Below are 18772 nucleotides of genomic sequence, written 5' to 3' on the forward strand. Positions count from 1 at the left end.
TGTCTTTGGAATGTGGGAGGAAACCAGAATACCCGGGGAAAACCGACTCAGGCCCGGAGAGAACATGCAAACTCCACACAGGTGGACCGACCTGGATTTAAACCCAGGTCCCCCATTGTAAGGCCAACGCGCTAACCACTCTACTGCCACCTCATTATTCAATTATGAATGTAACTATGTTCCCTTTCTTTGTAAGAAAAAATAATATAAAATATGTAGATTTTTAAAATGCCACCTCGTGGTGTAGAGGTGTTCACTCACCTGACTTTGAGTTTTTTGGAAAATTTTCAGTCCATTGGGGAAACACCTTGATATTAAGTAAGAAAGTTTTACACGCTGTCCTCAAATGAGGTCAGTGGGTTAATTTTTAATAAGGCCCCTCTTTGTGCAGATATTTATGAGGCATTTAAAAAAGAAAGAAAGAAACCGCTAAGGAGAATTCACTTGGATCTTTTAGTGGATCGGCTCGATGTCGTCCTCAATCTCATAATCGCTCATTATGGCCGTGTTATTGTCCATTTGTTTTCATGCTCTGTGTTATCCTATATTGCTAAAAAAATTTCCTCGTCATACAACATTGGTCTGGAACAAGCGTTCATGTTAAAACAGCCCCCCCCCCCCCCTTCTTTGTGGTGGTCAGGTGGTGCAATTGCATTTTCAAACTATCAATTTTTTTTCGAAATTTGAAAAATTATTTCACGATGATTATTGTTATCCTATTATTGAAATGGCTTCGATGCTTATAATCACTATTGGCAGTGAAAATTTAAATCCCATGTGGCAGGTTTAAAACTCTTTTAGAACAGTGGTTCTTGACCTTGTTGAAGCTAACGAACCCCACCGTTTTCATATGCGCATTCACCGAAAGCCACCAGTTTCACTTGCGCATTCACCGATCCTTTCTTTAGTGTAAAATATAATGTGATTTTTTTTCAACTACAAGGTATTTAAACTGATTGGCTAAGCAATGTCACACAATTATTGGCAGCTAGTGATGATCAAGCGGGGAATGTTATCGTGTATAGACATGAGTTGATGTGTCTTGACCTCTGAGACAGAGGCTCCACCGAACCCCTACGGTTCGATCGAACCCAGGTTGAGAACCATTGTTTTAGAATATACTAGCAGGGGGCCCCGGCTTTGCCGGTCCTATCTGCTTGGTTAGAACGAAAAGGTAATTTTTGCGCTATTTAAAAAAATATCTTAGGAAAAACGGTTGTTTGACAAATAAAAAATCGAGTTTACACACTTAGAGAAGGTGAATAAATTCAATCACTCGTCTATTAGGATCCAACAGTCATTTCTGGCTACCATAAAAAAATTAAACTCTACGTTGCACGGTTTGGACAAATGTAGCGAGAGAATCTTAACATACACGCACTCACACACACACATAAATCACACTTTATAAGGAATATAGATTATAAATGTCTTGGGTACAACTGACTACAAAATCTAATATGCTCATCAGCAGAAGTCTAAAAGAACATTTCAAAATATTTATTCTTTAGTTTTAAAGAATCCGACTGAATAAGACTTTCATCCATTGTGTCTCTGTTCCATAAAAATACCATCTTCTCCTCCCCCTTTTTCTCGGTCCAGAGTGAGGACGTTCCCGAAAGACTCAGCTTTACTGGGCAGAGACACCGTTCGTGCCCTCATGTATTACGCCTTGAAGGTCTGGAGTGACATTGCGCCACTCAACTTTCACGAGGTGGCAGGGAGCGACGCTGACATTCAGATCGACTTCACGAAGGCCGACCACAATGATGGATATCCATTTGACGGGCCTGGAGGCACTGTGGCCCATGCGTTTTTTCCTGGGGAGAGGTTCACTGCTGGCGATACACACTTTGATGATGACGAGGCTTGGACCTTCAGATCGCCAGGTAAGAGGGTCATTCTCTTTACTTTACTGCTTGCACACATTGAAGAATCCCCTAAAAGTTATGATTTTTAAATCAAAGCTTTAATTGTAGTGATTTGTTGTGGGTCTTATGGACCTTTTTTTGTTGACAATTATGGAGCTTCCCTTTTTGTGAGGCATACCATAATTTTGGCTCTGTGCATGAGCAAGCTGTTTTTGTAGAGTTCCTCCAGGCAAAACTTAAACAGATTTTATTTGGGATTCAAGTATTCCCTTCAGGCGTCCTCATGTTTCAGTCTCTTTAGTTAGTATTTACCATATTTTCTCGCATATTATCCGTCTTCGCGTATAAGCCATACCCTTAAAATTGCCTTTAAATTGTGGAATTTTACAATTTCTCTCGTATAAGACGACCTCTGACTCACAATTTTGACCTCCATATTCATGGTTTTAATAAGGAGTAAAAATGTGTTACTTTGAAGGAAAAAAATTATGGAAAATAATTACACGTGGTATTTCTGAGATACTGTATAAATCCAAAGGATTGTCTGCTAGATTGCACATTCCTAAAGGAAGTCACGTTAGCAGTACAACTAGAAATTTAGTTTGTCATCCCTAGATGAGATGGCAGGTGTTTTTTTTTCACATTTTATGCAAGATACGGTTTATCTTTTTATTGAATTTAATTCATAAACGTCAAAATACATTTTGTTAAGCGATTTATCTGTTTATCATTTCTCTATTTTGAAATAAATGACCATATTGGCCGCATTGTCTTGTGTTATGGCGTTTCGTGCATGTCAAGTCTAATTTGTGCGCATATAAGCCGTACCCTCGATTCGGTCATCATTATTTTGAGCGATAAATACGGCGTATATGTAAGAAAATACTGTATTTATCATTATAATGTGAATTTATCATTCAATAGGTTCTCCGGGTGGAGTGTTGTAGTTAAACACACACCCACACACACATCAGAACTGTAATATTAGAATCAGCCAGTGGTTTGGTAAACATTGATAATGCACAAAGAATCAAAACACTTCTTTATTGATTTGTAACCAATACGCCGAACAGTCTTAAATTGTCAGAACTGATAAACAGTTTTTCAGTGTTGATTAAACTATTTTAAAGACAATCATATTGAGTATTTGAAAACAATGATTGCTAGTAAATAGTTTGACAGTTTGAATCACTCCTTTTTTTTGCATTTCTTTATTTGACACTTGTTGACATAACAATAAAATACTTTTTGTGAAATGTAGGTTAATGATGCCTAGAAATACAAGGTACGTGAATGACAAACTTTTCAACCTTAGAGCTGTTGTTCAGCGCATGTTTTTGCAGAAGATGTTTTTGAAGATACGTTTGTATAAGTTCTAACTCCACTCACAAAAGCAGCAGTTTTGCACGTGACAAAAAAATTCCAATAGGAATAGTTCTTTTTAGTAATTTTAACATTTTCATAAGTCATTTTATATTGAGTGTTTTTGGTTGGATTGCATTTCCAAACATTTCATGAAGACAATTTGAGAATTGAGCCCTTTGAGTTGCAAAGGTCGTCATACGAGATAATTAACTTATATTTCAAGGCACTGCTGTATTTGGTATTGTTTACATTTGCCAGTCAACATTTGTCTTTTATCATAAAAGTACAGAATTGTGAATTTGGTAAAACTGAGTTATCATGAAATTGGATTGATACTTTATTTCTTAGTTAGTGGTACTTTTACCTTTGGATTGGAGTCAATCATTAGTTAACCAATGTGAAAAATAATTGGGAGGGAAATATCCTTCACTAATGAATTTACCTTTACCTGTCAAATGTCCCCTATATTCACATTTGAATGTTTTGTCTCTATTGAGCAAACTCTGCCAGAGCTGTTAAAATTATCATTCCTCTGGCATTCTGCTGAGCATCTGTTGGCCCTCAGATATTTTGTAAAAAATAAAGCCACTCTGATGATTGGAAACAGAATTTTATACTTTACTTCTAACCCCTGTGGAGAAGAGAGCTTGAAAAATAATTTCTAGCGGCATTGCTACTATTTAACGCAGCTTATTGAATATATTAGTCATTTGAAAATCTCAAGGTTTTTGGGGTTAGTGGTGGGTAAAAAGGAGGTCTCTGAGGTATTCTGTAGTCTATTGAGTCTTGGGTAGTCCTCGCCATTGTACTACTGATAAGCAAGGTCGAGTATTGTAGAAAAATACTGAAAAAAATTCTGAAATTTATTGCAACAACAGAGAGTCCTCAGCAATCTTTTATTTGACAGGATAGAGGAAGGTGGCTGTTTTGATGCGACAAAAAAACAACAAATGATCAAATTAATAGTAAATGAAATATGGAATACAGTATGAAATTAAATGAGAAAGAAAAAGATTATCCTTTTAGAAAGCTGTTTACAAAATGGGGATAGTCATCGGTGTGCATCAGGCTGTAGACATTAGTAGAATTCATTTGCCTCTGTTTTTTTTTCATCACCGCTCACATTAAGGTCAGAAAAGAATATTACCATATTTACTCACATATAGGCCGCAATTGTTGGACAAAAAAATGATGACTGAGTTGAGGGTACGGCTTATATGTGCATAAGAAGACGATGTGCCAAAACTGCAGGGTGACAACGCCATTACACCATAACGTCATGACGCCATGACGCAAGACAATGCGGCCGATACGATTATTTATTTCAGAATAGAGACAAGATAAACAGATAAAACGCCAGACAAAATATATCTTGACGTCTATGAATGAAATTAAAGAAAAAACGTGAAAAAACTTACTTATAATTCGCACTCATAATTTGCATTTACAAAGACAGGCATATTAACTTCCTTATGACATTGACCCTAATAAAGTGCTTTTGATTCATACAGTATTAAAGATTAAGATTTGCCCTTCAAAGTAACACATTTGTACTCCCTATTAAAACCAAGGTGAAAATTGTGAATCAGGGGGCTGGCTTACACGTGAGAAATTTTAAGGGTGCGGCTTATACATGCGGGTGGCTTTTCTGCAAGTAAATACGGTCAATCAGATCAAATCAAATCAAAGGCCTTTATTGTCATCATACATAGAAAACGAAATTGGTGGTGCTACTCCAAGCTTTCCAAAGTGTTATCCCAGTTAAAAAAACAACAACATAAATATATAAAAGTAATTTCAACAAAAATTCTCAAAATGATTGGCCTACAAAATTGATCAAACATTTTGGAACACCGGTTATTTGCAGGCCAAATTCAATGAAAAATGTGCACTAAACATGTAAAAGTTTGGTTTTGCTGAAATTATAGTCGCTATTCAAAATAACAGATATCTTGGATCTCTTGGTAATTTATTTACCAATTTCGTCATACGCAGCTGAGTATGATGACAATTAGGCTTTTGTCGAGTCAATGATGATGACAAAGCTTATGTCCGATTATTATTATTATTTGACAGAAATAATTCATAAAATGTTATCTTTGATCTCTTTATAAGCATTGCATGTTTTTTCCCTGTAACAGTTTCTGGTAATCACTGCATAAAACTTAACAATTGAGGTTCTTGGAAGGCTGGAGGGATTCTCTATTGCGGTTTTCTGCTTAGGCTTGACAGAACCAGACTATAATGGAATGCTTTGAGGATTTGGATGCAATAAACAAGGGTCAAGTTTGGTTTTATTTTCAATTAATGTTTTCATGATCCCTGGGATGTAAAAATCTCTCACTGAATGTTTCAAACTCCTGTTCCCATACCAAAGGAATCTATAGTATTATTGCATTACCATTGTGTTGGGTGCCAAAATATACCATTCAAAGCAGGTCACTTTGTCACATTCTGAATACACTTCTGTCGTTTGTCCTTCTGTGTGTCCTATGGCTAACTGGTGAAAATTCTAGGGCAGGTGTCGGGAACTTTTTTTTTGAAAAGAGCCATAAACAATTCCTAATCTTTAAATTTTTATCCTTGAAAGCCGTGCTCCGAATTTAACAGTCAACACATAAATGAAAATGTGTGCCTTTTTTAGTCACTTCACCACTTTTAACGTACAAAAAGTCTCCCTACCACTGGTCTACGATGTAGTCTTCCTTTCCCCAAAGTCAGATGGGTAAGGCTCCAGCAACATCCGCAAGGAAACAACAGTTGGAACCTTCACGAGGTGTCTCCTGGTAGGCCGCCCGTCGGAGCCTGTGAATCCAACAAAACCACCCAGAGCTGCCACCCAGAAACATGGCACCCTACGTTTTGGATGAACCCTCCCTTTGGATGAACTAATCCGTGTTCTGGTGGCAGCTCTAGCGCTGTTGAGGGTTATCCTCAGGCGCCTGAGGTGACTCAACAACAACAGCAACACTCGCAACCCGTCCTAGAAAGCGTGGCATGGAATATGAATGAATGAATGAAGTATTTTGTTGTTCTGTTCTGCAATAGATATAAGACAACTCCCTCCTTACACTATAAAAAGTAAAGAATAAAACTTTTGACAGGAATCTTTATTTTTATACATTTACGAGGATGTGCTGTATGGAAGATAAATGAATGAATATATTGACGAGTTGATAGCAAACAAATTACCCAATACACCTCAAGATTGTTTTGTTGTTTGTATAACCATGACTCTTTTACTGCCATAGACATCAAATCTAATTCAACCGGGAAGACTATCATTTAATAACCATGTTTCACTGTCATTGATGGCAATGGACGTCCAGTCCAATTTCACTGGGGGTTTGGCATTGCTGACAGCCCTCCCAGTCAAATTTCCCATCTATGGCAGCCAATAATTTTATTCTTGAAAATAAATGAATACATTTTTTTAACCGGATTGTTCTTACCCTATCGAGCCCGATCTGGAACATCTCTTCTTGTTTTCATTGATTTTGAAAATTGTCAGACGTTTTTTGTTGTTCGAGTCCAAAGTAAATCCCAATCCAGTAACATCAGGAGCATTTTGAGTACCGTACATTTAAGAAGTCTCCCCAATTTTTGTTCTAGGTTACAAACTGTATGCCCGATTTCAAACATTACTTTTCTCATCAAATCTGGCACTTTGGCTTATCCTGTGAATGCAGATAATTTAAATATAAAAACATTACAGTGGTCCTTTTTTTCATTTATTTTCCGTAACTCTTATCCTGTAATGGTCGGGGGTGCTGGAGCCTATCCCAGCCAACTATGGGTTGCCCAGCCAATCGTGGGGCAAATAGACATAACCATTTATGCTCACACTCATACCTTGGGGCAATTTAGAGTGTTCAAACAACCTAGAATGTGGGAGCCAACCGGAGTACCCGGAGGAAACCCACGCAAACTAGGAAAACATGCAAACTCCACACAGGCTGCTTATGCAAACTCCACAAAGGATGGTCCGAAAACCCACACAAGCCCGGGGACAACATGCAAACACCACATAGTTAGGACTCATAATTATTCACTTGACAGAGAGAACTCTAAGTGACAAAAAGTAATTTATAGTGGATAATTGATTATTGATTCATTTGGACTATCGGTGCGTAATGACAGTATTGGGATTTAAGATACAAAACTTTTCCTTATTAGCATTTTTAACGAAAATATACGCTGTATATTTTGGTTGTCTGATAAGAACAAGCCTTTATCTATCTCATTATGCTGAGTATTCCCTGGCTTGCAGCTAATTTATCTGTTTATTTTCAGAAGGAAGGATTTATTATTTACGGACAGCAAATAATAATGATAAGGGCACATGGAAAAAATGTTAAGTATGAGGTTGTTAGTATTATTCCCCAGTGTGGGGTGAAGCATACTAAATTGTAAGTTGTTGTTTTTTGTCTTGTAATTACAACTTTGTTGAAAATAATGCCTTTACTTTCAAATTCTTGCTCCTACATTTAGCCTTTAATTCTAGACGGAGTCGACAGATTGTTGCCAAGCAGATATTCAATTAACTAGGCCCTTGACGGACTATGTATCTTTATCATCCTATTGGATCCTATTTCTAGTTTTCAAATTAAAGCCTCTTTGAATGAATGCTTTTATTGTCATTATACAAGAATAATGACATTTAAAGCTTCAACACAAAGTGCACAAATAACAAAAGACAAACAGAAAAATACATAATAAATGATAAAAATAAATAATAAATGAATAAATAGTCAACATAATATTAAAAAACTGATACGTAATCAATAGATAATAATAAATAAATGATCAATGAATATGTAATAAATAAATAAATAGTCAACACAACAACAAAAACTGATACATAATCAATAGATAATAATAAATAAATAAATGATCAATGAATATGTAATAAATAAATACATAGTCAACAGGAATAAGTGGTAGTCAACATGAATTAATGGTAGTCAACATGAATAAGTGGTCACATAAATAAGTAGACACAAAAAGTGACTAAAGTGACGAGAAGCCTTTGGAGTTTTAGTGAAGTGCAAGATAAGTTTTGATTAAATCCTCCCATCTGCAGAACTCCAGTTAAGTATGGTGATGGCTCTTGGGAAGAAACTGTCCTTGAGTCTGTTTGTCTTAGCCGCTATGGTCCTATAGCCCGCCAGGTTGAAGAGGTGGAAGCCAGGACATGTCTTGTCTTTTATGATGCACTTTGCCCTTCCTTGGCACCCATATTTGTAGATGGTAGACAGAGGAGGTAGGGGGAAGTTTATGATCTTTTGGGCTGTGTTGATCACCCTCCTCAGGGTGACGCGAGTTGCACTGTAGAGTGCCCTTTCGCTGGATCTAAACTTTAGATCCCTTAGATCTAAAGGGTGCATCACGGACCCGGAGTAGTGATCGGACTTGACTGGTCATCCACGGTTTCCAGTTTGGGATGATCTTCTCCACAGTGACTTCAGCCATGCAGCACTTGATGTAAGACAGTAGAACTGTGTGTTGTGAATGTGCCTAAGTCCTCATGGTGGAAAGTTTCCAAGTTGTCGTCAGGCCATGTGATAATGGTTCACCTTTGGGACTTTGTAAGTCAGCTGAGAAGAGTGTATGCTAGGGCCAAAAACAAAGAAACCCGGTCTGTCCAGTGTGAAAGTGGTATGGCTCTGAATGCACCTTTGATGTTAGAGGAAAATGATCCAGAGTTTGATCCTCTATTTTTGGACATTTCACGTGCTGGTATAATTATGGCAAAACCGTTTAAAGATTGTTTGTAGAGCCAGTATTTTCTTGTTGAGATAATTTATCTTTCTAAAAGAAAGCACAGCAGTAAATTATATCAAGGCAATTTTGAACTTTGAGAGCTCCATTTGAAGCTGTCAACTCACCTTACTGTGAAATAGAAAGTTCTTTTGTGTTTTGTTTCGTCCCTGTATGAATTCTTACCATTTTAGCTTTTGCTAGATTGAAGCGGATGCATGTGTGGCTCTATGCCAATCTTTAATATTTGCTTTTCATTTTCTTGGATCAATACTATGCTGATGAAATGATCAGAAGTTTGCCTCAAATTCATGTACGTGCTGAACGAGAGAGATGCTCTTCTGGATTTTGCTCTTTTTGGTGATAATTTGCTTGCACATTTAGGCTTCTCTCGTGACAACTAATACTATAGGTCAATTTTAAACTTTGCTAACTATGATATAAACAGTTGCAAGTATAAATCCTTAAATAAGTGTACTAGCATTTTTTCTGTCACATATCAACTCTTTGGCTGCCATGGAAAGCAATAAATGTTCACAGGACCCTCTCAATACAAGCGCAGTATTTTTCAATGATCAAACTCGTAACGTGAATCTCATCTCATCTCATTTTCTGAACCGGTGTATCCTCATTAGGGTCACGGGGGGTGCTGGAGCCTATCCCAGCTGACTTTGGACCAGAGGCGGGGGACATCGCCCTGAATTGGTGGCCAGCCGAGCACTGGGCACTAGGAGACGGACAACCATGTATGCTCACACCCATACTTAGGGGCAATTTAGAGTGTCCAATCAGCCTACCATGCATGTCTTTTGGATGTGGGAGGAAACTGGAGGACCTGGAGAAAACCCACGCAGGCCTGGGGAGAACATGCAAACTCCACACAGATGGACATGACCTGGATTTGAACCGTGGACCCTAGAGCCGTGAGGCCGACGCTTACCAATCGCCCCATTGGGCCGCCCCAGAAATATGTATTTATTTTTTGTTTTGTTTTGTTTTTTAATTATTTTCAAATAGCTGGACCTCTCAGCTCGCCCACAGCTATTGGAGTCAGTCACGGAAAGTGTTGGAATGTCACAAAGGTAAAAGAATCAAATCCCATCAAAGAGAATAGCCCCTGGCTAGTTGGCCTCTTTCTTATTTCTATTCAGCACTTGCAACGCTACATTCTCATTATACTAGCCATCTGGGCTGCAGGCTATGTTTTATAGCTTTCTGTGGTAAACTCAAAGTTTACACGGTGTGTTTATTGTGCGTCTCTATAATTACTTTTCTCAGTAACATATCTGGCCTTCAAAGCTTCATTAGCTTGCATGTATAATATGCTGTTTAATTCAGTGATGTTGTTTGGCTTGTGACTGGTAACCTTTACGTATATGATTGATCTTATCAAACTTGGGAGAAGTTAGAATATCATTGCAGTAGTACTGTATTATGTTTCTTTCTCCATAAAACCTGGCTTCTAGAATTCAACATTTTGGATCCAGGGTGTTTTTACACTTCCTTTTTAAATCTGTAGCTGAAGGTAGTCCTGTTTAGTGGAGCCTGAAAGGAGGTTTTGGGCCTTTTCTTCTTTCATTGTTTGAGTAATGGATTTAAATCACCTGCAACTTTTCTCATGTGTTTCCCTGTGCTTGGCTTTTGATTCGGTAAGCCGCAGGGCTTGGATGGTATTACCATAGTTATCTCACTTCACCACATGGTAGACAGCGCTCACAGCCACTCCAGCTGTCTCCTATGCCTCTCAACCTATAGGGTAGCGGGAGTGAACCTATGGCTCGCGAGCCATGTATAGCTTTTTTGGCTGGGTCCATATGTCTCTCACCGAGCCTGTTAGGTAGATATGGAAACTACAGTTGAGACAGTTGAGTCTCAAATGCACCAATACGAGTGTCGCATTGTCACACCACTTTGGCATTGACCCTACCTCGACCACAGCCGTTTTTTCATTAGGCTCTCTTGTGCATGCATACTTTCATTGATTAGCAACAGCGCAACAATGTTGTGACAAGTATGAAAGTTACAGTTTGTTGAAATTACTTTTAAAATCTGAATATGGCTCTCAAGGAAAAACATTGGTTGCGCGTTATACACAAATCCCGGTGAAACACTGCTCTCCGTCCACAAACTTAGAAAAAACAACTCAAGAAGAATGGAATTTTTTTAAACCACTGTTTTTATCTATTTCCCACAACTGCCATGGGCTTGTATTGTTTTTCGACTTTTACCGTGGTGATCGAAGATATGGGTTCTTTGATTCATTTATTCTCTGTAGCACGGAACTTAGTAAGGGTTACGGAGTCTATCCCAGCTGATTTTCGGGCAAAAGGCAGACTCGACCCTAGACTGGTTGCCAGTTGGCCGTAGGGCACAAAGATAGACAAACAACCATTTGCACTTACAATCATACCGCCACCAGCGGGAATTGAGTCCATGTCTGCCGTGCAAAAGCCAGGTGAATGAACTGCTCCACCATCAGGCGGCTGATATAAGTTCTATTTTAATAGACAGACGCGTACAAACCTAGGCCAATTACCACAACACATGCTTTGTGAATACTATACAATTCTATGGTCGAGTGAAAATTCCTCCCTTTTTTCTCAATCTCACAAAACACCTCGATTCAAGTCTGAGAGGGTGAATCACTGCCATCAATTGGTGGCTTTGCATCATTACAATTTCAACAAACGCGTGGCTTTTGATGCATTAAAGCAGAGGTCTCCAAACTGGTCCTCAAGGGCCGCTGTGGGTGCAGGTTTTTGTTCCAAGCCATCCAACACAAAGTTTAACCAATGAGGTTTCTGCTGGAAAAAACCTGACTGCAATCCACTGATTGCACTTCTACGATACCAGATTGGTGGAAAGGTTTCCTCTTATAGGTTGGAACGAAAACCCGCACCAACTGCGGCCCTTTGTGGAATAGTTTGGGGACCACTGCATTAGAGCTTTCTTCAGCTCTCGCTGGGAAAAAAAGGTATTTTACTTTCAAGTGCTGTTTAAACTCCAAATTGTGTAAGTTGAAGGTTTACTCTCTGACTGTATTCAGTTTGAATACTCTGGATACATTTCAATTTCTCTGCTCGTGTCTTCTCCAGACTCTCACGGAATGGACCTGTTTGCTGTTGCCGTCCACGAGTTCGGCCACGCCATCGGCCTGGTCCACACATCCGCCATCGAGTCTATTATGAGGCCATACTACCAGGGCCCCGTCGGAGACCCCCTCAAGTACGACTTACCCTATGAAGACAAGGTTCGCGTCTGGCAGCTCTATGGTACGACTTTCTGTGAAAAAGATGCAGATAACTGGAGAAAACCTATTGCTTTTCAAAAACATGAATGCAGTTAATTGGGTAGCTTTTGAGCCTTTGACCTTATCACACTTTTTGTTGAGAGAGCCGGAATGCAGGGGACAGATAATGTTAATAGAGTTAGGAAATGAATGCAATGTGACGAGAGTAGCTCCGTGGGGGAGGAGAATGGAAGAGCATTTTTAATCCAGCTCACATTGCCCTGTAACATGAGAGAACAAATCAATTAGTCTTCCATTTATAAGGTTTTTATTTATAGAAAGATCTCTGGTTGCCAAAAAAGCCAGAGTGCCTAAGGTTTTGAATGTGAATGTATATTTTGAATAGAAAAATAATAGTGACGTATTTTGGCATGCAAGTCACTGTGTATGGTTTATTTCTTTATTTTTTAATTGTACTGAATTCACATGGATGATAAGAGAGCAGAGAGGAGAAATCACAAATCAGATATACCTTGTTAATTCATGTAATGCAACTGCAATTAAAATGTGATTTATATCTAATTTGCAGTGATGGCTAAGGCAATATAATGAGGTGGTCTAAATATTGCAGTCATTCAAAAACATTTTAAAAAAAAGAAAAATAAGAAAAAAATCATGCCTTAAATGACTGCCTTGGATGGGTGCTCGGACATTTGGTCGCTGGTCTTTTAGTCGCCGGTCTTTTGGTTGCCGCTCTTTTGGTTGCCGCTCTTTTGGTCGCCGTTAAGGTTAGGGTTATGGTTGTCAAATGTAGCTAGATATTAAACCCTAACCTTAACCCTAACCCTGACCTTAACCCGAACCCTAACGGCGACCAAAAGACCGGCGACCAAACGTCCGGTCACGCCTTGGATGAGATAATGAATTGCTCCTGTTATTTTTCCTATATTAGTGTGATAAGAGAATCTTTGAATGTGCTAAATTTGTCTCACTTTGCTTTTGTTCAAGCGTTTCCATTGTCATTGACATTTTCTGAAAGGTAAATGGGAAAGTGTTTAAAAACTAAAAGATTTCAACTATGGTGCTTAATGCCAACTGATTGATTAATAGATCAGATAAAGCCCAACCACTATTCCCATTATTGATTAAGATAAACGCTTTCAAACTTGAGCTGATTGGTTAATAGATCAAATATTGCTGAACCCCTATTCCCATTTTTGATTAAGTTGGAGGCTCTCAAAATTTAATTGATTGATTAATCGATCAAATATAGCTCAATCTCTATTTCCATTATTGATTAAGTTAGAAGCTCTTAAACGTTACACTTGACCCCGCATTTTTTTAAATGGATGCTTGGTTCAGTTTGATGTGCAAACAAGAGCGAAAAAAACCTCACCCTTCTAACTAGTGAGCATCAGTAATAAATATAAACATTCCCACAATCACTTTCAAACTTTTTAGAGTGTCAAAATTAATATTTGGAGCTGTAAAGGTACAAGCAACTCAGTAAATTTCTTGTATGTCTAAACATGTCCAATTTATGGACTACACAATAATTCAAATTTGTATTGAAATGCATGTCTTTTTCAGGTGTCAGAGATTCTGTTTCCCACACCACTCAACCAGGCCACCGCACTCAGACAGAAGAACCGCCAGTCCTGCTAGACCTCCCTGAAAACAGATCCTCTGTCTTGTAAGTACATTATCTTGCAACCCTAACAATTTACATTAGGGCTGTCCAAACCTTTTTCACCCAGTTTACATATAAATCAAAGTACGCGAGTTGCAAATTAAAATCCTTCTGAATTGCAAAGATCGGAAATGGGTATAAAAACATCAAGGATTTTAAATATGTTTTTAAAAATTAATAATTAGTTGCCATTTTCAGCGAATGACATCCAATCAGCTGTGACTGGGGTCTGGCATCAATTGAATGTTTGAGTGGCAGGATTGGCCACGTTCGCTGTCACCCCCAGTCAAACTGGATTATACGACCAAGCTGTCAATTGCAATTAAACATAATTATTCAACGCCTGCCTTTTCACTTGAAATTATTTTGATGTCTAAAACTGTCAATGTTAGTGAACGAGTTAAAGGCTACAAGCAACAAAATGGATATGGATAACTTTATTCATCCCGTATTCGGGAAATTTCATTGTGGCAGTATCAAGAGGGTGATTAGACAGAACAGCAAAAGCCCAACCGGAGTACCCAGAGAAAACCCACGCAAGCCAGGCGATAACATCCAAACTCCACACAGATGGACATGACCTGGATTTGAACCGAAGACAGACAGTTTACCCAATGAATTTCTGCAGAAAACAAGAAGCACCTGACTGCAATCCACAGATTACACTTATAGGACACCAGATTGCTAAAAAAGAGTGTCTTCTTTATGGGTTGGAACGAAAATTTGCACCCACTATGAACTTTTGCGAAATAATTTGCCCATCTCCGGGTTGACCTCACATTTCTGAGATCGAGGTTTCAATCGCAGGTTGAGACCTTCATGTGTGGAGTGTGGATGTTCTCCCGGGGTTGGGTGGGAATTTTATTTGTGTTCTCCGAACAACACATCCCAAAAACATGCATGGTGGTATGGTTGAAGACTTAAAATTCGCCCTAGGTATGAGTTTGAGCATGAATGGTTGTCTGTCTTCCTGTGCCCTGCCGTGACCGGACGATTTGCCTAAAGACGTTTCACCAACCGACGTCTGACCGATGGACAGTTCGCCGAGTGGGCGTTCGGCCGAACGGATAGTTAGCCGAACGGATAGTTAACCGAACGGATAGTTAGCCAACCGGATAGCCAGCCGAAGGGACGTTGCGCCGAAACGGGATTGGTGCGCTCGCCCCGCCCCCGGTCGTGTGTGTACATTTTTTTCAACCCTCGGCCCGTGGGCCATATACGGCCTGTTACAGATAACCAGTATGGAAAATGAATGAAAAAAATCATTAATGTAAAATCTAATTTGGAAATTCTACTCAACTGTTTGAGGCACTCTTTGAGTAACGGCGGCCCGGCGGATGAGTGGTTAGTGCGACGCCCTCACAGTTCTGGCCTCCTGGGATCAAAATAAAACTAAAACCTGGGCAGTGAGCAGCGGGTGGCACATTGTTTGGACACCCATGATTTACATCCTTGTGCATTTCAAACACATCAAGTAATCATCATTTTTCCTTTTTTTAATGTTCCAAAAACACAAATGCACTCACGCAATTCATTTTCAATTCCTTTTTACGCATCTTCAGACAATTCTTAGTGCCAAACGTCTTTGCTAAAAATGTTGGATCACACAAATAACTAATGGCTACAATTCTCAACCGGAGTCAGTACTGACCAAACCGCATAAAGTACATTACATTTTCACACTCAAAAAAAATAAGACTTATCCGCTAGGGGCGCACTGTTTTGCGTCATCTGCTGCTTGTTCATGACGTCATTTCTACTCTGTTCTATGCCTACCCTCATAAGCAAAAATTGCATTATTAAATAAGAGAAAAGTAGATAAAAAGTGTAGAATTTTCCAAGAAAAATGGACCATGAATGAATTCTGAGGAAACAGCAGTCAACTTTCACCCGGAGCTGATTTATTCTCAGGTACTTCACTGCCGTCCACTAAAAGTGGTAGCCTTGAGGCACCATTGGCTTCATCATTGACAAGCCACCCACGCCACCATTCAAAATCACTTATTATACCTGGGAAAGGGCGCTGGTGGGGTGATGACAGCTTGTCAGCATGAAAACATCTCATCCAGTATTTAGCCTTGTTAATTAAAACAGAATGCTAATGCTTGACTTTCTATAGGGTGACTGCAATGATTCTATATTGGCTTTTATTTATCCTATTCCCTCTCCACTGTTTATCTCACACAGGCTGGTTCGAGATTCGCCAGACAGATGTGCTGGTCACTTTGATGCCGTAGCCCAAATACGAGGGGAGGCCTTCTTCTTCAAAGGTACTTACGCCTCCAAGGAGCATCCATACAAGACACAGGGATCGATAAGCCTCGAGGATGGCAGAGAGAAACACAGAGACAAATTGAAAAAGGGGCATGGGCATAGAGTGGGCGTGATCATTAAAAATCCAAGATGTGTTGCTCCCAGGGTGCTCCTCACATACGAATCCAATTTGACGCTCTAAACAAAAGGCGCCGACTGACCCAAGCTTGCCTCGCTTCAAACTTTTTAGCAATTTAATGTAACTTTTCTTGCTCGTTTGCTAGTGTGATTAATATATCTACAGAATAGCTCTCCAATGTGTTTAATAAGTTCATACTGCATTTATTAACTGAAGTTTAGCTTGGAGTAAAATGCAACACTGCTAAGGCACATAACAAATTGGGAGCGGGAATCAGACATTGTGTATACATTTTGAATAATTTAGATTAGTGCACTATTATTCTTAGTGAAATAAAAACCTTGTGCGTGTGCCAACTATATTCAGAGGTAAGTTCTACTCTTTTTAATAATTATTCAAACAATAGCACAATGAAAAAAATATCTTTAATTAAAAATAAAGACAGTTTAGTGCAGTGTCAAAGTATTTGCCCCCTTCCCTGATTTCTGTTTTTTGCATATTTATCTCACACACAGTTTTCAGACAATCCAATCAATTTCTCATGACACAGAGACAACCTAAGGAAAGAGAAAATGAAAATTGAACTCTGAATTTCAGAACTATGAGGCCAACGCGCTAACTAACCACTCTACTGGGCAGCCAAAAAAGGATATTAATACAACAAATACTTATAAAATTTATCATAATTAAAATTATAATAATAAAATCACTACTATACTACAGTACAGTAGGTCCGACGGTACAGTACTAAACACAATCCACAGGATTAGGAACTGTACTGTCGGCAGAACAATATTTAGTTTTGGAATGAAAATGTTGTTTAACTTCCATTAAATCACTGAATACTGTAGTGCCAATAACTGGGCTAATGGGCTTTTGTGTGTAACAGGCAAATAGTAGATTAAAACAATTAAAAATATATATTTAAGTTGTCATTTAGCTATGCATCATATTATTTACACACAACAGCCTAGCCCAGAACTCTTGGTAATGATATCTAATTGCGATGTTTTTATTGAAACTGAACTGTCCAAATATTTTTTGCACATTCAGCAGCATAGCTTGTTTACAAATTGCCATTGAATGCAAAGTGTTGTGTACTGATTAGAGCAATTCCCCCTCTTGCTTTCTTAGGAAAGCACTTCTGGCGACTAACACGAGAGAAGAATTTGGTGTCTCTGCGTCCAGCTCAAATTCATCGATTTTGGAGAGGTCTTCCCCAGAGCGTGGACAGCGTGGATGCTGTCTATGAAAGACTCGGCGATCATAAAATAGTTTTCTTTAAAGGTGCGTTTCTGACAAATTATATTCGAACCTTTTGCATGTTGTCGACAGCAGCACAGACAAACACTGAACTCTCCATAGTAAACAGAGGGAGTGCAAGTCAAGTCTCCACAGCTAAAATTTAAACCACAAAGCTCAGATGCACTGAGTGATCCTTTATTTTGTTCTCATTCAGTAAAAGAACACATAACCTAACTATTCCATGCCATCTTTCCTAGGTCTTAAGTACTGGATATTTAAAGACAATATCGTAGAGGAGGGTTACCCAAGACCAATCAGCGACTTCGGCCTGCCTTTGGAGGGCGTGGACGCGGCCTTTGTGTGGCTACACAATGAGAAGACTTACTTCTTCAAGGACAACCACTACTGGCGCTACGATGACCACCTGAGACGCATGGACCTGGGCTACCCCAAGGACAGCACGCTGTGGAAGGGGCTGCCCCCGCAACTGGACGATGCCATGAGATGGTCTGATGGTGAGTCGTCAGGGAAACTCCAGATCATTGAGGGGCTATTTTCTCAAATACAGGCATTTAGGCCTAATTATCATCATACCCAGGAACTGCGTATGACGAAATTGGTAGTGCTTCTCCATAAGGTCTTTTTTCCCGGCAAAAGACCAAAATAAGTGATAATTTCTGACTTGTAATTTGGCATTCTTCCGTGATGGATACATTGCATCACCCCCCGGGCGAATCACTTACCTCTAACGGTCTTTCAATTATCTTCAGTCAGCCAGTAGGAGGTAGATCACCGCCCAACGTCTTTTTATGTTACCTCACCCCAAAGTTATTACACAGAAGGGATTATGTGTCCTGTTACCGCAAGTTTAAAGTCCTGATGGATGTGGGAAAAACTGTCCATTAGCCTATTTGTCCGTACTTTATGAGACCTATAGCGTCTGTCAGAGGGCAGCAGCTGGAACACATTGTGACCAGGGTGGTATGGGTCCCCGATGATGTTCCTGGCTCTGCTGAGGTAACAAGGACTGGCATTGTCTTCCAGTGAGGGCAGAGAGCAGCCGACGATCTTCTGGGCAGTGTTAACCACTATTTCCATGGCCTTTTTGTCTGCTGCCGTGCTTCCAGCGTAGCACACTGTGATGCAGTATGCCAGGATGCTCTTCACAGTGGCTCTATAGAAGGTTACCAGAAGCTTTGTGTCCAAGTGTTTCCTCCTGA

The 18772-nt window shown here is 39.3% G+C and overlaps 1 protein-coding gene across 2 annotated transcripts in view; it reads left to right on the forward strand.

Annotated features, from left to right (window-relative positions):
* Nucleotides 1-18772, forward strand: part of LOC144210936 (matrix metalloproteinase-17-like) — a 70149-nt gene that overhangs the window by 46887 nt on the left and 4490 nt on the right. For both annotated transcript variants that reach the window (XM_077737904.1, XM_077737905.1), the window contains 6 exons: nt 1603-1889; nt 12092-12268; nt 13816-13918; nt 16103-16185; nt 17442-17594; nt 17810-18067. In XM_077737904.1, the coding sequence (XP_077594030.1) occupies nt 1603-1889; nt 12092-12268; nt 13816-13918; nt 16103-16185; nt 17442-17594; nt 17810-18067 (1061 nt within the window). The remainder of the gene's footprint in view (nt 1-1602; nt 1890-12091; nt 12269-13815; nt 13919-16102; nt 16186-17441; nt 17595-17809; nt 18068-18772) is intronic.

Source organism: Stigmatopora nigra, chromosome 17 (assembly GCF_051989575.1).
Source record: "Stigmatopora nigra isolate UIUO_SnigA chromosome 17, RoL_Snig_1.1, whole genome shotgun sequence".
Lineage (NCBI taxonomy): Eukaryota > Metazoa > Chordata > Actinopteri > Syngnathiformes > Syngnathidae > Stigmatopora > Stigmatopora nigra.